This window comes from Felis catus, chromosome A3 (genome assembly GCF_018350175.1).
Source record: "Felis catus isolate Fca126 chromosome A3, F.catus_Fca126_mat1.0, whole genome shotgun sequence".
NCBI classification, from domain to species: domain Eukaryota; kingdom Metazoa; phylum Chordata; class Mammalia; order Carnivora; family Felidae; genus Felis; species Felis catus.
Genome location: NC_058370.1, coordinates 26,704,671 through 26,730,557, shown reverse-complemented (window position 1 = coordinate 26,730,557; position 25,887 = coordinate 26,704,671). Strand labels below are relative to the sequence as shown.

At 50.2% G+C, this 25,887-nt stretch overlaps 1 protein-coding gene across 1 annotated transcript in view; it reads left to right on the top strand.

Annotated features, from left to right (window-relative positions):
- The first annotated feature begins 2,088 nt into the window (after positions 1-2,088).
- HCK (HCK proto-oncogene, Src family tyrosine kinase) overlaps positions 2,089-25,887 on the top strand; it is a 41,636-nt gene continuing 17,837 nt past the window's right edge. Inside the window, exons 1-5 of the mRNA XM_006929858.5 lie at positions 2,089-2,379; positions 18,067-18,181; positions 21,249-21,291; positions 21,645-21,744; positions 22,993-23,091. Of these exons, the coding sequence (XP_006929920.1) occupies positions 18,068-18,181; positions 21,249-21,291; positions 21,645-21,744; positions 22,993-23,091 (356 nt within the window). The 5' untranslated portion in view covers positions 2,089-2,379; position 18,067. The remainder of the gene's footprint in view (positions 2,380-18,066; positions 18,182-21,248; positions 21,292-21,644; positions 21,745-22,992; positions 23,092-25,887) is intronic.

Below are 25,887 nucleotides of genomic sequence, written 5' to 3'. Positions count from 1 at the left end.
TCGTATCCTGTCTCTGCCCCCCTTTCTGCTCCTCCCCCCCAAAAAAATAAACATTAAAAATTTTAAGAAAAAGAAGAGTCAGACGCTTAATCGACTAAGCCACCCAGGCACCCCAACAATGCTCTCTTAGTTGGCTTTCTTCCCTCTCCTGTCTCATCCACCTACTCCCTACCAGTGTTTTCTGCATCTCCCAGATAACCTACTTTCACTCGAATCTGTGTCTAAGGTCTGCTTCTGGGAAACTCAAATTAAGACTAATGGATGATACCAAGAGTCTGTCAAGATGTGGGGAAATGTTGGAAGAATGTTGGCAGCAGCCCTTCTGCAAGCATCCATCATTCTTGGCAAAGAAAGTCTTTACAAAATTCTTACAAGTCCATAGGAGGCATGGTAGTTGGGTACAATGTAGGTGTCCATGACTAGGGGAATGGGTAAATAAACTGGAGGATGTAGACAACGTGGGCTACTAAATATTAGTAACAGTGATGTTGTGGGGGGGGGCACAAAACTGAGTCTCATTCAAGTACATTAAACACAGAATTAAATGTATTTTTAAAACTCACACATATGTATTTAAGCACATATACCAAACACGTAAGAGCAGGGTCATTATCTTTCAACTCACGGTTCTACCGCCCCATTCCCCCCACCCCACCCCACCCCCTACACACATTTGGTCATGTTTGGAGACATTTTTGGTTGTCACAACTGGGGAAGGAGGTTAATCTAGTGAGTGCAGCCCAGGAATGCTGTTTATCATCCTACCATTCCCAGGACAGCTTCCCACAGCAAAGAATCATGCAGCACCAACCCACCCCAAAAGAATTATGCAGCCCAAATGTCAGAAGTACTGAATTTGAGAAGCCCTGTGTGGCCCAGCACAGCATTGCTGAATGAATGAATGAATGAATGAATGAATGAGTGAATGAAGAGATGGTAGTGGTGGGAACACAGAAACGCACCAGGATTCTTACACATCTCGGAAGTGTGCGTGGCAGAATTTAGTGTGACAATATCTCTCTTTTTCCAGGAACAGGTGTGCTCTGCCCTTGCCGGGGTCCTGAGCACAATCGTGTGGGGCCTCCAGCTGCCCTCCAAGCCCGGCAACCCGCCCCCCTAATTTTCGAAGTCCTCTGAGCTGCCGGAAGCCGGCCAAGAATGAGCCAGGGCGGTGCCTGCGGGTGTGAAAATTTGCATGAGGTTTGAATAGCGCAGGGCCCGCGGAGCGGAAACCGCGGACCACAGAAGTACCAGGAAGGCTTGGGGCACGGCCTGGGGGAGGGGTCTGGGCTGGACAGAGTGGATCGGAATGGTAGGGAAAACCGATCCGAATGCTTGGGGCGGGAAGAAGGGGATTAGAATCCTGTGAGAGCGAGGGGGAGAGGGGTTAGGATTCTTCTGGACCCAGTTGGAATCCTTTGATGAGAGATTAAAATCTTTGGAGGGTCGGATTGGAATCTTTGGATGGATCGGATTGGAATCCTGGGGCGGGGTGGATTAAAATCCTTTGTGAACAAGATTGGGGTTACCCAGGAGCGGGATTAGAATCCCTGGGGTTAGGGTTATAAATCTGAGGGCTGGGTCAGAATCGTTTGAAGAGAAGGGTTGGGATCCTTTAGTTAGCTGGATTAGAATCTTTGGGGACAGGATTAGAAACCTCTGGTGGGCGAGATTACAAATTATTCAAACGTGAAATTCAAAATCCTTTGGGGCAGAATTGGGACTTTGGGAGGAAGAGAGGGTGTTGCGGTTCTTGAAGACAGGTTAGGATTCCTGGAGTGGGGTTAAATCCCTTGGGGACCGCGTTAGGTTTGGGGAGGGGGGGTATTACAATGCATTGGGGGAGGTGTTGGAGGAGGGGGTGGGGTTAGGATCTTTGTGGGACTGGTTAAAGTTCTTACGGGCGGGCTTATTATCCTTTAGGCAGCGGTTTAGGATCCTTAGGGGCAGGTTTAGAAACCTCGGATGGGCGACGGGATTAGGATGCTGGGAGGTGGGGCCTGGGATTAGAGTCCCTGCGGCGGGGTTGGAGTCTTCAGGGGCGGGGCTAGGATACTTGGGGGCGGGGCTAGCATCGCTCAGGGCGCGGCTAAGGAGCCCAGATGGCCTGTGGGTGCCACGGCGTTGCTGGTCCCTGCCCGGGCGCACCGCCGGGGCCTAGAGGCGAGCGGGAGAGGACGCGGGCCGTTCTGCGCCAGGGGAGCCGGAGAAGCCCCGCGGCGCCCGCCGAGGCCCCTCAGGGCGTCATCCTTGCCTCTCGAAAGCCAGCCCGTCTCCCTTAGGGAACGGGCGCCCCGGGACGCCGGGGGCTGCTGAGCTGGGGGGGGGCTCGAGCTGCGAGGATCCGGGCTGCCCGCAGGACGAGGAGCGGGAGCCTAGGTGAGTGCGGCGGACGGGGGAAGCGGGGCAGCCTGAGGGTCTTCGGCTGTTGCCGAGGGAGGGGGGTGGGGCGCTGGGGCTGCACAGGGCGGGCTGGGGTGCGCAGCGGGAAGGTGCCGTCGGGGAAGCGGCGGACGGGCGGTGGGATGAGGGGCCCACGGAGCGGGGAGTGGGGCAGATGAGGGGCGGGATTGCCCTGCGAACCTGGAAAAGCTCGAGGGGAGGGGAGCTCTGGCCACCGAGTGACTTTGTTCCAGCCTCCACTTTTCGGGGCCGTCCAGGTTCCCCTTCTGCAAAAGACAAGAAAAACGAGAAGGAAGGGATGGGGCTTCGCGGAGACCGGGAGGGGAAGGCCCTTACGGTTCCTGGTGGGGGTGGGTGACGAGTCACGGCAGGTTGGCAGCCGGGTTGGCGACCTTCGTGGGGAAGGGGCCAGCTGGCCGTAGGCGTGACGTGCGAACCACACCCGGGCGGAGCTGCAGCTGGGCCGGCTGTGCTCCCTCCTCCTCCCGCGCTGGGCCCTGATCCCCAGCAGGTCTAGGTCGAACCTCAAAACCTCCTGGACAGACCGCAGGGTGGCTGCCGGTCGCTTTCCTCCTTGTGACACCTTGGGAAAGTCGCTCTCTTTCTTCCAATTCCAGTTTCCTCATCTGTTAGGTGGGGCTATTGTTTTCCCAAGGCCACAGGGAGCTGGAGTATGTGAAGTCATGTTTAGTGTGGTGTAAGGGGAAGGGGGTTTCCGGGAGCAAGCTGCCTGTTGACCTTGAGCAAGGGATTTTGCCTTCCTGTGCCTCCGTTTTTACACCTGTCGGCTAGGGATAATAATGATAATGGCTCCCTCATCAGGGTTGTTTTGAAGGTTAGATTAAGTTAAACTCTTAGGACACCACCTGACAGGTATGCATGCTTAATACACGTTAACTGTTGTCCTAGCTACATTATGGTCTAGCCCAGTGCCTTGCAAACTTCAGCGGTACCCTGGAACCACCTGGAAAGTTTGTTAAGACACAGGTTTCTGGGTCCTGATCCCAGGGTTTCTGATTCAGTAGGTCTGGCCTGGGAGTCTGAGAATTTACATTCTGGAGTAATGCTGCTGGTGGTCCAGGAGCCAGAAAGGCCTCAATAGATACTGCTTCCTTTACCCATGGCTTTCTCTTCACTATCCTTTTTTTGTTTTGTTTTGTTTTCCTTAGGAGGGGAGGAGGGAAGGTTAAAATAAAGAAAAGTGAAGAAGACCCTATACCAAATATCCCAGGAACCCCACCACCCAGAATTAACAAATGTTAGCATTTTGTCATGTTTTTGCTTCTGATTTTCAAAAAATGAAATTATGAAAAGTAATGATAAAACGGAAGCCTTTCCGCCTTGTATCCCTCTCAGTCCTGTTTTCTCCCTTCCCAGAGGCACCCATTGCCATGAAATATAATCCTTCCCGGTCTGTGCTTTCATGAATGTATTGCATAGAGATGGATGCACAAATTATACATAGAATTGTTTTCTGTGTACTGAAGATCTCCAAAAATGCTATCCAGCTGTGATTCCTCTACAATATCCTTTGTCCCTGCCTTCTCATCATTAAGGTGTCAGGGTCTAGCCAGGATGAGAAACAGAGGGAGGCCTAGTTCATTCCTTCTTTTTTTTTTTTTAATGTTTTTATTTATTTTTGAGACAGAGGGAGACAGCACGAGCAGGGGAGGGGCAGAGAGAGAGGGAGACACAGAATCGGAAGCAGGCTCCAGGCTCTGAACTGTCAGCACAGAGCCCGACGCGGGGCTCGAACTCACAGACCGTGAGATCGTGACCTGAACCGAAGTGGACACTCAACCGATTGAGCCACCCAGGCGCCCCCTAGTTCATTCCTTCTAAGTGGAGTGTCCCAGCAGGTGACTGAACTCCCTACCTTAGTACCCGTTCCCCTGCTGCTAAACATTCAGGTGTGGAACAGGTGTTTACTACAACAAACCATTCTGCTGGGACCATCCTGGATGGATGGCTTTGGAGGTGTGGGGTGCAGGTGTTTCTTGGGGAATATGGAGAGAGGGGCCACAAGTCCTCTTGTGTATGAGGTGGACTAAAACCGGGAAGGGTCACCTGAGGAGTCTGGGTCAGGGACAACAGCAGAGTCTGGGTCTGCTGACCTCCCAGGGCCGCTCGCTGTTCCATGTCTCCTGTTCTCCAGCAGGAGGGCAAAGCTCTTCATCTGCCCGACACTTGGTAGAAACTCAAACCATGGAATCACGGCTCCTTTATTTTTTTTAATTTTTTTATTTTTTAACGTTTTTTATTTACTTTTGAGACAGGGAGAGACAGAGCATGAACAGGGGAGGGTCAGAGAGACACAGAATCTGAAGCAGGCTCCAGGCTCTGAGCTGTCAGCACAGAGCCCGACGCAGGGCTCGAACTCATGGACCGCGAGATCATGACCTGAGCCAAAGTCGGCCGCCTAACCGACTGAGCCACCCAGGCGCCCCATCACAGCGCCTTAAAAAAAAAAAAAAGTTTTTGGATAACAAATAGTTTGTTTTTGCATAGTCTTCTTTTCTGTGCCCTTTTTATTTAACATAATCAGTAAACTGCTGCGTATACAATTTTCATCCTAGTGATTTGCTTCGCACTACATTGTAAACATTTTCCTATGTCATTAAGACAGCCTTGGATTTTTTAAATTGTCACTTTATTTTTCTCAGTTTACTTATTTATTTATTTGTTTAAGTCATCTCTACACCCAACATGGGGCTTGAACTCATGACCCCGAGGTCAAGAGCCACATGCTTCTTCGGCCAGGCCCTCCAAAATATCCTTGGATTTTTAATGGCCACATATCATTCTACTGTTTGGATGCACTATAATTTGTTTAACCATCCTAGGAGAGCACTGTTAGGTAGTTTGCCATTTTTAAAAAATGTTTATTTATTTTTGAGAGACAGAGAGACAGAGCATGAGCAGGGGAGGGGTGGGGAGAGAGGGAGACACAGAATCCGAAGCAGGCTCCAGGCTCCAAGCAAGGGGTCCGCACAGAGCCCGACACGGGGCTCAAACCCACAAACCCACGGACCATGAGATCATGACCTGAGCTGAAGTGGGATGCTTAACCGACAGAGCCACCCAGGCGCCTCTGCCATTTTTTTTAACTGTTCATTTCTTTTCAAGAGAGAGTGAGCAAGTGGGTGAGGGGCAGAGAGAGAGACAGACAGAAGATCTGACGAGGGCTCCATGTTGACAGCAGAAAGCCCTGATGCGGGGCTCAAGCCCACCAACCGTAAAATCATGACCTGAGCTGAAATTGGACACGTAACCCACTGAGCCACCCAGGCACCCTGTAGTTTGTAATTTTTGACTTTTGAGTCGAAATTCACATAGCATTACAAAATTAACCATTTGAAAGCTAACATTTGAGTGGCATTTAGTCCATTCACCGTGCTGTGCAACTGCCACCTCTGTATAGTCCCCAAGTATCGTCATCTCCCCAAAAGGAAGCCCTGTACCCATTAAAGCAGTCATGCCCATTCTTCTTTCTGCCCCACCCCCCACCCCCGGCCCTTGGCCACCACCAGCCTGCTTTTTGTATTTTTGGATTAATTTATTCTGGCATCTTCCACCTAAGATAATAATGTTTTCAAGGTTCACCCAACTTGTGGCATGTATTCGTATTTCGGTTCTCTTTATAGCTGAATAATATTTCATTGTATGTATATGCCGCGATTTGCTTATCCGTTCATCTGTAGATGGAAATTTGGGTTGTCTCAGCCTTTTGACTGTCGTGAATATTCACCGAGTGTATTTGTTTGAGCTCCTGTTTTCGATTTCTTGGGTATATACCTAGGAGTGGAATGGCTGTGTCCTGTGGTAATTCCATGTTTAACATTTTGAGGAATTGCCAGATTGTTTTCCACCGCTTTCCACTCCCGTCAGCCATGTAGAAGGGTTCCAATTTCCCCACATCCTTGCCAACACTTGCTATTTTCCTTTTTAAAACATTACGGTTGGGGCGCCTGGGTGGCTCAGTCGGTTGAGCGTCCGACTTCAGCTCAGGTCAGGATCTCTCGGTCCGTGATTCGAGCCCCGCGTCGGGCTCTGGGCTGATGGCTCAGAGCCTGGAGCCTGCTTCCGATTCTGTGTCTCCCTCTCTCTCTGCCCCTCCCCCATTCATGCTCTGTCTCTCTCTGTCTCAAAAATAAATAAACATTAAAAAAAATAAAAAAAAAAACCAAAAAACATCACGGTTATTATAGCCACCCTAGGGGGTGTGGGAATCTTAATCTCACCCCAACCAGGCTGCTCGCTGGGGGCCCTTACCCCTGAGGGTGAGGAGAAAATTACCTGCATTCAAGGGATCTTCCAGGCCTTGCACACTTTAAACGCTTTTAGAAAGTAAAGGCTCCTAAACCACTCTGCTGCTAACACATACTAAGTGCCTGGCACATGGTAGGGCCTCAGAAACATTGTAGGAATGTTGAACAACCTCTCCCCTCTCTTGCCTGAGATATTTCAGCATATAGGTGTATTTTAGTTGGCCCCACATACTGATTCTTTATAATTAGCTGCCAACTTTTTTTTAAATGTTTATTTATTAGAAAGAGAGAGAGAAGTGTAGGGGAGGGGCGGAGAGAGAGGGAGACACAGAATCCGAAGCAGGCTCCAGGCTCTGAGCTGTCAGCACAGAGCCCGAGGCGGGGCTTGAACTCATGAACCTTGAGATCATAACCTGAGCCGAAGTCTGCTGCTTAATGGACTGAGACACCCAAGCGCGCCTAATTAGTCGCCAAGTTTTAAAGTCAAGAGAACTCACACAAATCTGGGTTTCTGTCTTGTGAAAAACTGGCAGAGTTGGCCATAGCGAGGCTAGAAATTCCGTCTCCCATGCCCGTCTGCTATTCACTCACGGCAGCATCGGTGAAGCGGTGTGGGGGCCGCCCTGTAGACTAACCCTGAGCTGTCGGCTTACACCACCCTTTCTTGGATCACTTTCCTCCCGTGGGTGTCCCTGTGGGCCCCTGTAGCCGTTTTAGTTTTCAAGTCCTGCCTCCCTATCATGACAAGGCCTTCCTTTTCACCGAAAAGGAATGTCAGGTCCGGAGAGGGTAAGTAGCTTTCTGAAAGTTACACAGAACATTAGTGCTACCATGTCTCTTAGCCTCCACCTTTCTAAACAACCCCCGCCCCCGCTCCGTTTGTCCAGTTTCCTTAAATGGAAAGTGTGCCCTTGTTCCTGGCTGGTGCCTGTGGCCACACAGGCTGCACCCTCTTCGTGTCACTGCACCCGCCGGATGGCACCGAGTAGGGCCTGCATTCCTAATACTGCCCTAAGACAGCCCAAGCTCTCACCATCACCCTGAAATCCTCTGGCCTGGGAGACGTAGGTGCAGCCAAGCGAATAGCAGACTTTCCCTCATCTCTGCCAGAGAAATGAACCGGAGATCGGGCGTGGGAGACCTGAGTTTGGGTGCCGACGGTGCCTCAGATAAGTTGTGGTGCATTCAGCCAAGCCGCTCACTCTCTGAGTCTCAGTTTCCTCATCTGAGAAATGGGGATAAGGAGGATACAACCTCACAAATTCACGAAGCACAAATCCTTTGAGGTCAACACACAAAAAAACAATACTCCACGGTACACAAATTCACGTAGTACAAACCTTTTGAGGTCAATTCACGTAATACAAATCCTTTGAGGTCAACACGCAAAAAAACGATACTCCGTAGTTTCCATGGACATAGGTCTCAGTTTGAGTTTCCTTAGAAACAGACCCTAGAAAAAGTCTCATATGCATTTATTATTTAGTCTCTTTGGGAGAGGGTCCCAGAAAGCCCTGGTAGGAGAGTGGGGAAGTGAGAGGGAAGAGAAGGCAGCCAATAAAAGTGTGTTATCGCACCAGTCACTAGTGTGGACACCTGGAGGGCAGGGATCCCTCGAGCTCTGAGAGCTGGTGAACGTGTTCAAGAGGTGAGGGAGCTGGGGTATTTATGCACCTGCTGCTATCAGTCACTGGTTGAAGACTGCTCCCGGGGCGGGGGGGGGGGGGGAATGTCTCTCTAACACTCCCACTTGCCAAGCTCATGGGCTGAGCAGACACCGATGGCCACAGAGAAATCTCTCAGGGGAAGAAACACAGGTGCTGCCTGCAGGAGTGTTCTGAAACGGTAACAGGCAAGGTGATGGGATGTGCATGGACAGGTTCACGTGCGTCAATACGCATAGGTGTAAACACAGAGGCAGAGGCTACCTGAGGGGAAAGGAGTGGCCACGGAGAGCCTGCAAAGGGAGTAATCCAATGGCATCTTAGATTTATCTGCAATGTTATGTATAAGGACGAGGTACTGTTTACCAGGCGATGAAAGGTAATTTAAAAAACAAAATACCCTCCAAAACAGAAAAGAAACTGAGATTCTGTCAAGTATAAAAAAGCAACTGTAACATGGTCAGAGCAGGCATTATGGCAGCTTCAAGGTTTCCCTCTGGGGTCGGGGGGAAGATTTGGGGGCAGTTGACCTTGGAGCATGATGAGAAGCTAGGGTGAAAAGCTCTCCCCACCCCTGGGGGCAAACTGGCCACCATGTCCTGGGTGAAGGGGGCAGACTCCAGTCAGTCATAGTCAGGGAGGGATGTTGCTCTTCTCCAAGCAGAGAGGAACAAACACGGATATCCCTTTCCAGTTTAAACCTGCATATGTAACTTGTTTTGATGGGGAAAGCTGGGGCTCCCAGGAAGCTGAAGGAGACTTAATTCACTTGTTCAAGAATTTATTGAGCACCTACTGCGATACAGTAAGGCACAAAAGAATCATTGTTCTCATGTGTCTTACATCCTATGGGAGACAGATTATAAACAAATCCCTAGGTAATATATTAGTGCATTAGGTGAGAAGCAGACTCTCACTTCAGAGATTAAATATGCAAGAAAAAATTTTTAAATGTTTATTTATTTTTGAGAGAGAGAGAGAGAGAGTGTGAGTTGGGGAGGGACAGAGAGAGAGGGAGACCGAATCCGAAGCAGGCTCCAGGCTCTCAGCTGTCAGCACAGAGCCTGACATGGGACTCAAACCCATGAACTTGGAGATCATGACCTGAGCTGAAGTCGGATGCTCAACCGACTGAGCCACCCAGGCGCCCTGCAAGAAAACGCTAGGAAAGCCAGCCAGCACACAGCAAGGCATGTTTGACTCCAAATGAAGAAGAAAGGGAAGGAGGGAGGAAAGGAAAGCAAGAAGAAGGGAAGGAGAGGCGGAAATATCTTAGACTACAGTGCAGTTCCAAGGAAGGCTTGGCAAGGCTGCCTGGACCCCTTAGCCAAAGCCCCCTGTCACAGGCCCCCCTGGCACGGCCTGCCTCAGTATCCCTGCCACACTCCGTCATTGGCCGGGAACAGCCCATGGCAACAGTGATGATGCACTTCAAAGCACAGCAGCTGGGGCCATTGGTCAATGCCACTGTCTGCAGTCAGAGATCTGGGAGGCTCATCTTCATGGCCGCCACATCAGCTGGTGGTCAACGCCACGAAGAATTCGGCTGGGAAGGGCTAGAAAGTGATGGGAGTTGGGGGGGGGGGTGTTCCCATTCTTAGCCAGGGTGGTGAGGGAAGGCCTCTCTGAGACAGAGAGGTCTGCAAAGAGACTTGGGTGGCATGAAAGAGGCTTTCTGGGGGAAGGACATTCCGGAAAGTAGCGTGTGTGATGGCCCCAAGGTGGAAGCGTGGTTGGTGAATTGAGGGACAGCAAGAGGCTAGTGTGGCTGGAAAGGAAACATCAAGGGAGGATGACAGGACCTCAAGGTTGGGAAGAGCCCAGATCATGGAGCCTTGGCAGCCATAGAGGGGACTTGGCTTTTATTCCAAGTGAGATGGGAGCCCAGGAGTTGTTGAGCAGAGGAGGGATATGACCTGATTTACAGTTTAAAAACCTTGCTTGGGGCACCTGGGTGGCTCAGTCTGTTAAGTGTCTTAACTCTTGATTTTGGCCTAAACCATGATCTCACAGTTTATGGGTTCAAGCCCCACATGAGGCTCTGCACTGACAGTGCAGAGCATGCTTGAGATTCTCTCTCTCCCTCTCTCTGCTCCCCCCCTCAAAATAAATAAATAAACTTTAAAAAAGAAATAAACTGGGGTGCCTGGGTGGCTCAATTGGTTAAGCGTTCGACTCTTGATTTTTGGCTCAGGTCATGATCTCACAACTCATGGGATCAATCCTCGTGATGGGCTCCATGCTGACAATGCAGAACCTGCTTGGGATTCTCTCTCTCTCTCTCTCTCTGCCTCTCCCCCACTCATTCTCTCTCTCTCTCTCTCTCTCTCAAAAATAAATAAATAAACATTTAAAAATAGATAGATGATAGATAGATAGATAAATGAATAAATGAAAAGGTTTGCTTGTCTCTAAGAGGCAGGATTGGTATTCAGAGTTAGCTCTTTGTGACTTCAAATCCCATCCCATCCCATATTTTCCAAACTTGCCTGCCCCCTGCTTACCTTAGAGATAAAAGTATTCCAAGGAGGGTCACAATTGCCCTGGCATTCCGGACTTTAACAGGTGATCCAGAGGTAGCAATGACCATGCTAGGAATCTAGTACATGTTTGGAGCAAACAGGTGGGACAAATGCGCCTCAGGGCCAGGCCTCTGGGCAAGTCGGGCAGATGACCAGAGGCCTTGAGTTCCTCTTCAGCGTGTTGCTCTGTCACTCGCTGTTGTGTAAACGTGGGCACAACACTTGCCCTCTCCGGGGCTGCTGTTCTGCCTGTGTAACAGAGGTCTCTCCGCCTCCTTCCTTTTGAAAAGTCCAAGTTTTGAGCTCTTTGATCAGAAAGAAGCTGGGGGTCAGGAAAGGGGAGAGATGAGGAGTTGGGGTGATCCCCGCACGTCCATTAGGGATAACAGTCACTTTGGGTGGTTCATTGAGAAGATCGTCAGGGAACCAGAGGAGAGGGCTCTGCAGGGCTCTGCACCCCTGCAAACTCTTTAGGAAATTGTCCCTGATGGGGGAGGACTTTTTCCCCACCTCCATGGCTGAGCTGTTCCGAGAAGGGAAAGTTCCTCTAGTGAACAGTCTTGAGCCCTGGGCCCCTTGAGGTCTGCCTTCCTGAACTTCCTGTTGGGGTTCCTCGCCCTCACCCTGCAGTTCCCCACTGCAGCTTCTGGGGCTGCCTACTCCCCCCCTCCCCCCCTCCCGAGGATGAGAGGCAAGAGAGCTGTGTTCTCATTCTACCTGCCAGTGACCCCCTGGGGAATCTCTGGGCCATGGATCTCCATTTCCCTGTCTGCAAAATGGGCTCTTGATTCTGGTACTGCTGACTTCAGCCAAGTATGGTCAGGCCTGTAGAAGGTTGAACACAATATATTTAGTCCACAAATATATATGGAGGTCCTAATACATGCCAGGCACTTCCTAGGCATGGTGTCAGTGCCATCAGCTGCTTGGGGTCCATATTGCATACACCCTCACCTATCCTAATGGGTCTAGTACCCTCTTCTCATCCATCAATACCTGCTGTCTACGAAGTCTTTGCCCTAAGCCATTTACACTGAAGTATGAATTGCAATCCCTTGTAAGAATTTCCTCTGCATGAGGCGGCACTCTTTGAGGTTTAAGGAGGGGGGGCGCAGAAATCCAACTTAAACTGGCTCAAGCGGAAGAGGGATATTGTTAGAAAGTCCGCAGACACTTCCACTTTAGGAAGGGCTGGATTCAAGGGCTTGGGAATCTGTATTCCTCCATTTCTGGGCTCTGCTTTGCAACTCTCTTCCAGCCAAAGGCCAATGGATGACTCTCCTTGTCCAGGACTGGGTCACACATCCAGCTCTGCTTCCGTTACTGCAATTCCGATTGGCCAGACTTGGTCAGACTTCAGCCAGAGGCTGAAGTCAGCCCTACCCCGATGCACGAAATGAGAATGCGGGAAAGGTGGTGACAAAAGGAAGACTGGGGATCTGTTCTCAGAAAAAGGGGGAGCAGAGACTATGTAGGAAAGAACCATAGCTGTCCCCTTCAGACAACTTATCCAACACCTCGCTTCATATTTGGAGAAACTGAGGCCCAGAGAGTTTGGGACTTGCCTGAGCTCACACGGTGAGCTTGTGGTAGAGGCGAAACCAGAATCCAGGGCTCCTCGGCCCCAGCCCTGACAGGCCTCTGCTTGACCCTAAAAACTCCTTGAAAACAGTCTCCCTCCCACTCCACAGGATGCCCAGGCAGTACACTGGCCTCTCTTCTTGGGCTTCACTCTGAGCACGCAGGAGGAGTCTCTAAGTCTCCATGGCCTACATGGAGTGACCGTGGGAAGGTCCCAGGGCAAGCATGCCGACCTTTCTCATATCCCTCCCATGTAGGGCCAACAGAAGCTGAATGGGGAAGGAGCGAGTTTCAGTTTCCAGGATTTGGGCAGTGACCTGAGGACGTGCCTTTGTCAGGGGTCAGCAGTTCTCAACTGGTCTGGGGCCAGGCAGGCCACTTCTGCTCTCAGAGCCTGGTTTTGAACCACAATTAGACAAGAATCATGTGTACAGAGGTTTTCAAAAGCCTTTCACATCCCCGTCACACAGGATGTCAGGCCAAACCTGAGAAGCAAGAGCCTCCTATTTTACAGGGCAGGAAATGAAGTTCAGGGGAAGTGACTTACCTGAGGTCACATAGGATCAGGGGCAAAACCGGGATCCAAACCTGAGCATTCTCACCCCAGGTTCAGCCCTCACTCTACTACATTGGTGGATCTCACATCTTAGTGTGGATAAGAATCTCCTGAAGAATTGTTAGCAATGCAGATTCCGGGCCCTCATCCCCAGAGACTCTGGTTCATTCGGTCCAGATCATGGCACAGGGATATGTAAGAAGCAGTGAGGACTGTTGGGGTACCAACGGTAAAAATCCAGTTCAGGGGCGCCTGGGTGGCGCAGTCGGTTAAGCGTCCGACTTCAGCCAGGTCACAATCTCACGGCCCGTGAGTTCGAGCCCCGCGTCAGGCTCTGGGCTGATGGCTCAGAGCCTGGAGCCTGTTTCCGATTCTGTGTCTCCCTCTCTCTCTGCCCCTCCCCCGTTCATGCTCTGTCTCTCTCTGTCCCAAAAATAAATAAAAACGTTGGAAAAAAAAATTAAAAAAAAAAAATCCAGTTCAAACTGTCTTAGGCAATTGAGAATTTATTTGCTCACGAACTGGAAAAATCCTGAGGTTGGCAAGCTTCAGGCACAGCTGGCTTCAGGTGTTCATACATGTCTTCAGGAATCACTCTGTCTTCATTGCTCGGCTCTGCTGTCCTCTGTGACGGCCTCACACTAAGACAGTCCCTCACTTTAGTTTCCTACGTCTACATCTATATCTGCCTCGACACCTGCACCTACATCTGCATCAGCAATCTTTATAGAAACAGAGTGCCTTTTTCCTAATTTTCCCAGCAAAATCCCAGGGCTAACTTTGATCGCCTCAGTCAGGGTCACTTACATACCTATAACTGAATCGACCACCGTTGGCTGCCAGGGGGACACAGAATTCTCTGATCGGCCAGACCTGTATCAAGTTGTCACTCCCTGAAGGCAAGAGTGGGGTTAGCCTCCTGAAACACCTTGCGCTGAGTGGGAGAAGGCTGGCTTCTCGAGGAAAAGCCAGGTGCTGTTATCAGAAGAGGGATGGATGCCGAGATGTTCACTGCTTCTCAGCTAGAATGATCACACAATTCATCTGGGCCTTGTTGGAGTGCACGTTCTGATTTGGGCGATGGGGCTTGAAAGTCTGTATTTCTAACAGCTCCTCTGTGCTGCTGCTGGTCCCCACCGTGACCACACACAGTAGCCAGGCATTCTGTTACAATTCCTTTTTTTGTTTTTGTTTTTAGTTTCTTAAACGTTCATTTATTTTTGGGAGAGAGAGAGAGAGGGAGGGAGGGAGAGAGACACAGAGCATGAGTGGGAGAGGGGCAGAGAGAGAGGGAGACACACAATCCAAAGCAGGCTGAAGGCCCCAGGCTCCAGGCTGTCAGCACAGAGCCCAACGCGGGGCTCGAACCCATGAACCATGAGATCATGACCTGAGCCAAAGTTGGAGGCTTAGCCAATTGAGCCAGGTGCCCCTATATATCTTTTTGTTTTTAAGTTTATTCATCTGTCTTAGAGAGAGAGAGCATGAGCAGGGGAGGGGCAAAGAGAGAGAATTCCCAAGCCGGCACCACACTGTCAGCACGGAGACCAATGTGTGACTCGAACTCCTAAACCATGAGACCATAACTTGAGCAGAAACCAAGAGATGTAGGGAGGTGCTAAGCCAAGCACTGAGGGGTGCAGATCTATGTAGGACCAGCCTCTGCTGTGCTGTGATAATGGAAATGTTCTATGTTTGTGCTGTTTGATACATTAGCTTTGAGCCCAGCCACTTGGCTATTGAGCACCTGAAACATTGGCAAATCTTAACGGAGGTGTGCTAAACATGTAATATACACACTGGGATTGGAAGACTTAGAGGGAAAAACAAGTATAAAGTATCTCACTGATCATTTTTAACTTTTTTTTAACTTTTTATTTTTAAGCCTAGGCCCAACGTGGGGTTCGAACTCACAAACCTGAGATCAAGAGTTGCATGCTCTACCGACTGAGCCATCCAGGCGCCCCTCATTAAGCATTTTTATATGGGTTACAAATCAATCATTTTTTACATATTGGAGAAAATAAATGTATCTTAAAATTAATTCACTTGTTTCTTTTTACTTGGAAAAATATGGCTGTAGAACATTTTAAATTACATACATGGCTCACATGACATTTCTAGGTCTGGTGGTCACAAAAAGAACATGTCTGAGGCCATTCCACACCAGGGAGTAGAATAGTTCTCCTGATTTAGGGGGACTGTCACATTTTATGCAAATTTGACTCTTGCCAGCATATCAGTTTTTAAAAATAATATTTTATTGTGCAAAAGTTGAACTAATGGGAACTCCAGTTTAACTTCTTTTTTTTTTTTCTTTTTTTAATGTTTATTTACTTTTGAGAGAGACAGGGCGTGAGAGGGGGAGGGGCAGAGAGAGAGGGAGACACAGAATGCAAAGCAGGCTCCAGACTGAGCCATCAGCACAGAGCCTGACGCGGGGCTCAAACTCACAAACTGTGAGATCATGACCTGAGCCGAAGTTGGACGCTCAACCGACTGAGCCACCCAGGCGCCCCTAGAAGGTTAACTTAAGTGTTGCTGTTATCTCTAAGCTTGTGGGTCAGAGGAATTGCCATGTGGTTTTGCTTTATCCCCCAGAGCATGTCCATGTTTGCTAGTAAACGGAATTGGTTATGGTCAACATTTTCTGTAGTGCTTACTGTGTGCCAAGAACCTTTACATTTATCAACTCATTCAGTACTCACCACCACCCTGTGAGGGAGAGCCCCACCATCCTGTCTCAGAGGTGACCTTGGATCATGCACCAACGTGACCTCAGAGACCCATCCCTCCGTCCCCTGTGGCTATCTTGAATATGTAAATTGACGATATAAATGAAATTCAGTAGGTACTCAGAGAAGCAGAAGGAGCTGTTCTGCAACACAGCAGTGTTCTTCCCAGAACTTTCTTATGTAATCAAAATATATGCAGTGTAATATAATTGTATCCCATACAGAACCACACACTATGCGTCTTATTTCCAGAACTGTAATGCATACGTATCACAAATCAAAGAGAGGTGTTTTAAATGCATACAAGTACATTATAAAGCAGTGATTAATTGTGATAATTTTTCAAATTAATGATCCAGCACTCCGGGAGTCTGAACCAATTCCTTACTTTATTCACAATAGACAGGCAAGTGAAGCAGAAACCGCTTAAGTCTTGAAGTGGTAAATTGTTGCCAGTTCCCACCAGGACAGACAAAAACATCCTTGTGATTAAAAATCTTTTTTTTTTTTTTTTTTTTTTTTTTTTTTTAAGTAACTCCACTGAGCCTACGAATACGGACTTTTTTCCTTAAACCACAAACATGTGTTTATTTAGCCAGATAAGTATAACTGAGGTCTAATTGCTTTGGAAGAAATGCGTAATTGTGCAGAGATGAGGAAAACAATTACTCTCTTATGTGGATGCCTGTGGCGTGTCTTCTCAGCAAATACATGTGGGCATTTTGAGAGAAGAAGTAAAACATTTCTGCCACTTTCTGCAATTAAGTTTTGACTCTGATCAGGCAAACAGGTTTTCTTTAAGTATCTTTAAATTTCATGAACCCATCAGCAAAGTCTGTCATCCTTACCTCCCAAATGTCGCCCTGAATCTGTCCATTGCTTACAGAGGTCACCACCCCAGGTCAGGCCACCATCCTCTCATGCCCGGACTCCTGCAGTGGACAGGGTTCCCTGCCCTGCCTCCTACAGTCCATACGCCACCCGGCAGCCATTATTTGAAGTGCAAATGAATCCCATCATTCTCCTTAAAACTTTACATGGTTTCTCATCTTTGGAATTAAATCCAGATTGCTGATTGGCTGTAAAAGATATGGCAACCTTGTGCCATACCACACTCCTCTTCTATGCCTGTGATCTCCAGCCACACTGGCCTCCTTTCAGTGCCTTATTCTCTCCAAGCACATTCCAGCCTCGGGGCCTTTGCGCTTGACGTTTCCCTCTGCCCGGAGCACCGTTTCCTTAGAGTGTTACCCGACTTGGCTGCTTTGTGCCGTTCGGGTCCCAGGTCTGACGTCACCTCCTCAGAGAAGCCTTCCCCAATCATCCTGTCTACAGAAGCCCTGCACTGTTGTGTTCTGTCACATCCTTTTGAATTGTCCTCACACGGTTCACGAAATTTATCTTGTTATGTATTTGTTTGCCTGTTTTTTGTCGGTGTCTCCCATTCATCTCCAGGGTGAGCTCTTTTAAGGGCATGACCTTGCTTGTCTTATTCGTGGCTTCGAAAAATACTCAATAAATCTTTGCTGAGTAAATGCAGGAGGGAATGACCAAATAAACCCACAAGAGGAAGAAAAGAAGGAAGAAAGAAAGAGAAAGGGGGGAGAGGAGGAAGGAAACTAGTGCAAGGCAATTGTAAAATGATACTAAGGGATATGGTGCCTTGACTATGATCATTTAGCTAGATTGTTTGAGCCATACGATGTGACCTCACCTTGGTCATTTCATATAAAATGATAATTTATTACATGATAATAGTGTGATTTCATTTTACTGTTTGCTCTGAGCCCCACGCTGGGCTGAGTATTTCCCCGCCTACATGTTTTCTCACCCTTCCAACACCCTGAGAGTAGGCTACAGTATTATTATCCCCACTTTGCCGATGAGGAACTGAGACTGGGGAGCAGGGCGAATGACAAGTGTGGTGTCGGTGGGGTGGAGGGGCCACGTGTCAGCTCAAGGCTTTCTGATCCCAGACCTGTGGTGCCTACCACCCACACTGCTCCAAGCCTCTGCATGTTGAATTTTGATGATCATCATGATTCATTGTCTGGATAAGTTCCCCGTGGCAGGGGTCCTCGTTAGCAGGACTGTGACAGCTAGTCAGCCCTGTGTGGGTATGTGGCCGACATGGACGTGGGGAAACCCAGAAGTGGCAAGGGCAGAGTGAGCTCGTGTGGCAAGGGTGGGGTGAGTGGGGCTGGTAAGGGGGGGGTTGGAGACAGGGTAGGGGAGAGGGAGCCAGTCTGAAGGCAGGGGGCCTGGAACTCAGCATCCAAGACTCCCCTGTGCGGGGCTCGGGGCAAGCTGGGCTCACTTCCCTTCTCTCTGCCGCAGGATGGGATGCATGAAGTCCAAGTTCCTCCAGGATAGAGGCAAGGTCTCAAAAACCGAGCCCAGTGCCCTGCACAGCCCCGTATATGTGCCGGATCCCACGTCTGCGGGCAAACGGGTGAGTGGGGGAAGAAAGAGGAGTTCAGTAGCCTGTGGGCTGCCCCGTGCTGCCCCAACTCGCCCTCACATCCTCCTGTGTTTCCGAGGGTGAGCAGGGTGTGTTGGGGTGACATGGAGCTTACCCTTCACCGGCAGATGTAGCCCCAGCTCTCTGGGCTACATCTGCTCCGAGTACCCAGGGCAGTGACGGCTCTCCCGGTCCCACTGCCCAGGCCCTGGCCTCTCAGCCTGGGCTCCAGGGACCAGGTCCTAGAGGGCACGAGAGAGGCCCCGAGCCTGGGCGGTAGCATGAGCGGTGCTGAGAGTTGTGAGTGACCTGACCAGTAGCCAACAGTTAAAGTAGAGGCAGTGATCATGGTAACAATTGTGGTAACAGCAAGAGGGGTGGGAGTAGAACGGCCAGCGCAAAAGCAGTAAATGAGAGAAGCGGTCACACTCGTAGAGGCATCTGCTTGCTTGCCTTCTGCTTAAACAGAGCTTACGAGGAACCGAGCCCCGGCCCAAGGGCTATACGGTTGTCAACACCCTGAAGCCTCACGGTCACCCTAGGTCACGATTTTTATCATGTCCATTTTCCAGATGAGACGCAGAGCTTCATAACGTGCCGGAGGCCACGTGGTTAGTAAAGGGTAGAGGCGGGATTCAAACCCAGGCAGCGCGAGTTCCAACCGCTCGTGAGGCGTGGCGGTAAGGGCAGGAAGAGTGGTGATCATGGCAGCCAGTGTAGCGGGAATCTCTCGCTGCGGCTTTTTTTCCAGGAAGCAACTTCATTCGTGCCGGCCCCGCTCAGTTGGGGTTCGTCCCCGAAGCACCGAGCACCGAACGTCACGTGGCATCGTCTTTTTAGTGCATTTTCGATGTCTTTGTCTCCCACGGATGATAACGCGCACAAACGTGTAGTCTGATTAAGTGGTCACGGGTCACAGGGTCATGAGGGGTGTTGTCACAGAGGCGCACAGCCAGGTCACCTTGAAGTTGCTTTGTTTTGTTTTGTCCTTCTCCTTAGGGAGGGGACCCTCCCACAAACAGCAGCACCACTAGCCACGTAGTTGTGATGGTAAAATAGGAGAGCGGCAATGCTAGACACGGGTGGTGCCAACAGTAACGCCACTGGCAAGGGTGGTGACGGTGGTTATAGCAGCAGGAGCAGTGGTAACAACCATTACCATTCTTGGAACACCTACCGTGTTCCGGGCAACTGGGGTGAAGTGTTTCTACATCGTTAGTCCCCACCGAAAGCTGTGAGCCAGGACTTATGCCACTTGAAAGCCACTGTAAGTGAGGATCGAAGAGGTGAAATGCCTCCCCGGGGATCATACAGCTGGGCAGCAACAGGGCCGGGTCGCTCTAACCCCAGGGCTGGGGTTCTGTCTCCTCTGGAGTCCTGGAGTCCATGCCCTTATCTGAGACCATCTAGGGAAGCACAGCTTCTGCTTGCGGTCTCTAGAGGTGGGGGTGGACTGCTTCCTGGCCTCTCTCCATTCTGCTTGCCCTTCCCCAGCGTGATGTCTAGAATAGGACTAATTCTGGGAATGGGCAGATGATGGAATAGTCAGTCGCCTCCCTCCCTCTGACACTTGACCTCTATTAATACAGCCTGCGATTGCATGAGCTTCTCACCAGTAATGTCCTGAACTGACATCCTAAACCCTAAGTCACTCCTAGATCTGTTCCTTCCTAACCTGTGTGGCCCTGGTCCCTTTCTGTGGCTAGGGTTCCAGATTCTCTGAGTCCCTCTAGCCTGGCACCCGTGGGAGGCCGAGGGCTTTCTCCCACTAGTTTTTGGTTGTCTCCTGAGCATCAGGTTTAAGGGATGCTATTATCAGCCTTTCGTTGTTCTCTTGCAGAGCATTAGTTCAGTGATGAGGTAGTAAGTGTTCTTCAGACAGAGGGTTCCTAGGCCAAATCAGTTTATAAAACACTGGGCAAAACAGGGTCCTTTCTGGGGCACCTGGGTGGCTCAGTCGATTGGGTGTCCGACTTCGGCTCGGGTCACAGTCTCACGGTTTGTGGGTTCAGGCCCGTGTCGGGGTCTGTGCTGACAGCTCGGGGCCTGGAGCCTGCTTCTGATTCTGTGTCTCCCTCCCCTCAGCTCCTCCCCTGCTCACACTCTGTCTCTCTCTCAAAAATAAATGAAGATTAAAAAAAATTTTTTAAAGACACAGGGTCCTTTCTTGTGGAAGTCCTCAGAGCTTTCATGAATCTTAATGCGCGTTTTGAATCTCCCCCCCAAAAGACATACTTGTCATCGTTTCCCACACCTTTTTCTGTAAGTTCACTTATGTGTGCAACACACAAATACATTCCCCTTGAAAAGAAAAATCATCCAGCCCCAGTTAAAGCTACAGTTTCTTCTCATCAATGGCCCCCCTCCCCAGAGGCATCAACTGTTGTCAGTTTGGTGTGGACCCTTGCAAACCTTTTTCTATGAATTTACACTCACACACATATAGTAACATGTGCACAGAACATATTTAGGATGTGTGTGTATGTGTTCTTTATATATGTATCATGTTTAGCCTTCTGAAGAACTAGCTTTGTTCACTCAACAATGTATCTTTAAGGTCTATTTGCTCCAGGAATGAAGTCCCTCCCCCCCCTCCCCCCCCCCCCCCCCCCCCCCCCCCCCCCCCCTCCTCCACCGCCACGGCTAAGGGCTGCTCAGAGCACCACAGTGGATGCCAGTTCCCTCTGGAGGAACAGTTTCTTTCATAATTATAATGGAGCCTTTACGCATGGGACATACTGGAAGACCTACAGTTTCTTCAAATGTATCATAGAAAACACTGATCTGGACCAACCCCTCACCATATGTCAAGGTGGGGGGAACAGGCCAGTGTCCCCCAGTATACCCAAGGCCAAGGCCACAACCCAAGCGACCTGGATCTTTGTGGTGCCTCTAATGTGCTATGTGACCTCACATCGGTTCCCAGCCCTCTCAGGTCCTCCTCCCATGACACACAGGGCTGAGATGAGATGCTCTCGGGTATCCTTTTGGACACAGACCTCCTATGGCTCCCCACACACTATTGGATTCATCCCCTTCCCCCATTTCTTCCCCGCAGCGGCCTGACAACAACAACGACAACCCACCAGGGCCGACGGAGGGTAAGTATTGGGCAGACGAGTGGCGGAGTCTTGTGTAAAGGATTAGGTTAGGTTCTCAGTCAGAGCTTAAGGCCCAAATCCCAAACAGTCAAAACCACGCTTGCAAATCCTTTCAGTTGCTCGCAAAGTACTTTGTACAGGCTATTTTGTTTCTATTACACTGTCTGGTAACACAGACAAAACACCATTAGCTTTAAACTCCAGAGTCCCGCCCCACATGGCAAGAGGCTCATACCATGAGACAGATCCCTCAGTGGCTCCGGGGCTGGGTGCTGGTTGTTGGGATGGGAAACACCCAGGACTGTGGCGGTGCTCAGATAAAGCCTCACCATCCCGTGTCTCTCTCCCTGCAGGTCCTGACGACATCACTGTGATTGCCCTGTATGATTATAAGGCCATTCACCATGAAGACCTCAGTTTCCAGAAGGGAGATAAAATGGTGATCCTGGAAGAGTGAGTTTCCCACTCCTAAGACGTAGCTACCTCCAACACTCAATGTGCTCTCCTCTGTGCTTCAATAAAGAGCCTGATAGACTATCTTTAAAAAAAAAAAAAAAATGTCTATGTAGGGGCACCTGGGTGGCTCAGTTGGTTAAGCGTCCGACTCTTGGTTTTGGCTCACGTCATGGTCTTGCAGTTTCATGAGTTTGAACCCCACGTCTGGCTCTGCACTGACAGCAAGGAGCCTGCTTGGGATTTTCTCTCTCTCTCTCTCTCTCTCTCTCCTCCCCGACTTGCACTGTCTCTGTGTCTCTCAAAGTAAATAAACTAATAACAATTTTAAAAATACATTTATTTATTTATTTTTGAGAGACAGTGTGGGCGGGCGGGGGAGGGGCGGAGAGAGAGGGAGTCAAAGAATCCCAAGCAGGCTCTGCGCAGAGATCGACGCGGGACTGAAACTCACGAACCATAGGGTCGTGACTTGAGCCCGAGCTGGACGCTTAACCGACTGAGCCACCAAGGCACCCCAACAGGCTATCTTAAAGTAGGGAGTAAATGGCTGATAAGAACCTCATCATAATAGAGGAGAAAGGGTTTGCTATTAATCTGGACGAAAGCCACCAAATAGGGCCTTGTGTACTTACTAGTGGTGCACATCCAGGTGACAGTGAACGGGCGAAAGGCTTTCTCAAGGAGGCTTTCCTTGGGCTCCTGTAATTAAGGTACAGGTTTATCTATGGACCAGACCTGCTGAGGTACGTTTGCATTCAGGAATCCCCAGATCTCAGAGTTTGCTACCTCCAATCCCCAATACTCTTCACCATATGGGGGGGGGGGCAGGGAGGGATTGTAGTGTCACTGTGAGATGGAGCTCAAGAATGGGAGTGCTTGTCCTTGGTCACACCACTCTGGTTCTCGGCCCACAATGAGTCCACCATGGGCACAGGGCCCCATACCATGAGTAGGGACCCCTGCAGGTCCCGGGGAAAAGAGTGAGGCCAGAGACCTAGGGCTGTGGGCTGGGAATGCAGGGATAGGGCTTGATTCCAGACCCTCAGACGCACAGTGGGGACTGTTGTAAAGATCCCTACCCTAATCATGGAGTGCGTGCTGGGGACTGGTACAGTAGCGGCCTTGCCCCTTACCCTATCAGCTTCCTGGGGTTGGGGGTGTATTCTAGGCCAAGGCTGGGGGGCCCAAGAGGACCGGGGGGATTCCCTCTGCTCCCTGACTCCTTTGCTCCCTCGTGTCCTTCAGGTCTGGGGAGTGGTGGAGGGCTCGATCCCTGGCCACCGGGAAAGAAGGCTACATTCCAAGCAACTATGTCGCCCGCGTTGATTCCCTGGAGACAGAGGAGTAAGTATTCCATTTTTCCTGCCCTGCAGAAGGCAGTGTGGGCTCTATCAGGTTTGTTCCTGCCTCAGGGCTTTTGCACTGGCTATCTCCCCTCTCTGACACACTCTTCCTAGGGATCTTGGCTTGCCTGGCTCCTTCTCACCCTTCATGTCCGAAAGAGGACTTCCTTGACCATCCTGTCTAACGTGGATCCCTCTGGGCTTCTGTCTCTCACGGAGACCTGTTTTATTCCCTTCTGAACACTCCTCGCTAGCAAAAACAATCCTGTTTCTGTGGTTGCTCACACGTTCACTGCCTGCTTCCCCCTCCAGAATGGGAGCAGGGGCCTTGCCTGTCTGTGACTGCATCCTGGGCACAGGCTGGTATGCAGTAGGTACCCGATACGTGTTGATTGAAGTACACGGCCTGTGCCAAAGAGGGTCTTCTGAGAGACGAGCCAGCCCACGCTTGTTCAGTCACCCTTCATTTGGTTCATTCGATAAATACGCACCTGCACGTCACCAACCCTGTGCCGGGCCGGGGACTGCAGGAAGACACAGCCCTGCCCTCAAAGAGTTCCCTGTGACCCAGCGTGCTTGGCTGCAGGCTCTTCTTTTCGTCTGTCTTGACTCTGAAAACATAGACGGTTATACGTCATTTATGCACCCAGCAGCCCCGTTCCAGGGACACTAGGGGACTCAGACAGGGTTTTTCCCTGGAGACGTTTACAGCGTGGTGGGTGGGACCGGCGAGTACAAAGATGGCCATGCTACAGGGCGACGAAAGGGTCCAGTTCAGGACGAGCCATTCAAAAAGTTAAGACGCGGCAGTCCCTACGGTTTTCTCTCCTCTGCCTCCTCCCTCTGGTTGACGGTTTGAAATACTGACCAGTTAAAAATGACAATGTTTGGGCTTTTTTTTCCCCATCTTAAAGTCATGCTCTTGTTAGTGCATATGAAACCTCTTTGCCTTGTGAAGTCTCCCTTCTTGTGGCCGTGAGGAAGGCCCCTCTCCTACCACGGACTCTTCTGTCCTGGACTACCCCCCAGCACACCTCCTGCCTGCTGCAGGTGGGTCTTGCTTCCTTCTTCCTCCTTCTAGGCTTTCTCTTGGCACATCCAGGGCTCTGCTCCCGGACTCCAAGACCTGAACACTCACTGAATCCCTGCACCACACCTCCCAGCAGCCTTGGAGGAGGCATGGCTGGTGGTACTCCTCAAGGTCAACACGCTTGCCAAGTGGGAAAGGCAGGGTGCAGACAGCATGTATGATGGGTTATCATTTGCAAACAAGGGCGATAGCCTAAATGGTGGTTCTCAAACTTGAGTGCATCAGCATCACGCGGAGGGCTGGTTAAAATGCTGGTTTCTGGTTCAGAATGCTGGTTTCTGATTCAGAACCTGGTATTTCCAGCAAGTTCTCAGGTGAGGCTGCTGCTTGTGTCCAGGTTCTCACCTTGAGAACCACTGACCTCAATAGACACAGCAGTCTTGCAGACTGCACTCACAGGTTCTTGTACCTGCATCAAGAAACTGCTAACAGAGGGTGCCTTTGGGGAGGGCCTTCCCGGCATTGGAAAGCAGAGGGGGAGGGGATCTGACTTCCTCTCCCTCCTTGAAATAAACAATGCTGTAAATGTTTCAAAATGCAAATGGAGGGGAAGGACATAGAAGAGAGTGAAAAGTCTCCCTTGCCCCCTTGTCCCCCCACCAGCCACTTCCCCTCCCCAGAAGCAAGCAGTTTTCTTATGAGTCTTCCCAAATGCTTCCTACGCTGTAAGAAAAATACATACAGCTCCCATTGTTTTACACAAGTGGAAGGTACCACGCCTGCTGTTCTGCACCTTTTGCTCAGATCCTTTCACAGCTGCAGTGTCCATTGTGTAGACGCCCTACCGCCCCCTGTCAGTGGTCATCAAAACTGCTTCCAGTCTTGTGCTATAATGACTCTCCGTGTGTATATGTCATTTCTTCCTCGTGCACCATCCCCTGGGATAACTTCCCCGGCGGGGGGGGGAGGGGGAGGGGGTTGCCAGGGAGACAGCTCTTACCGTGTACCCTGTTCCTTGCTTGAAAATTTTACCACGGCAGGACTCCACAAAATGAAAGCAAAGAAGGCGGGTGGGCAGTGTCTCATGGTGATTAAGAGTTAGCCTGCCCGGATTTGAATCCTGACTCCACCACTTCCCAGCTGGGTGACGCCAGGCAAGTAGCTTGCTCTCTCTGTTCCTCAGTTTCCTCATCCATAAAATGGGGATGATAAGGGCCACAGTTCCATGCAGTTGTTAGGTGGATGACAAGAACTTGATGAATGTTAGCTGTCTTTCTCCCCCCGTTGGTGCAGAGGAAACAGAGGCCCAGAGAGGGAAAGCGACTTGCTCAAAGTCACACAGCAGGTTGGTGGCAGGTCTAAGGCCAGCTGACCCTGGGTCTGGGACTCTTTCCTTAAGAGCACACAAACCACTCCTCACCCTGCTGACGGTAGGATTTGACAGCTGCTGCTTGGACTTTCCCACTCAATATCCCAAACATCCCCAGGGGAAAAATGAAAAGATCCAAGAATATGGGTCCAAGTATAAAATTATTTGAAATCTCACATTTTAGCTTGAAAATTCATGCTGAATTTATTTTTTAATGTTTATTTATTTTTGAGAGAGAGAGAGAGCACACATGAGCTGGGGAGGGACAGAGAGAGAGAGAAAGAATACCAAGCAGGTTCCATGCCATCAGCACAGAGCCTGATGTGGGGCTCGAACTCACGAACTACACGACCATGCCCTGAGCTGAAATCAAGTGTTGGCTGTTTAACCAACTGAGC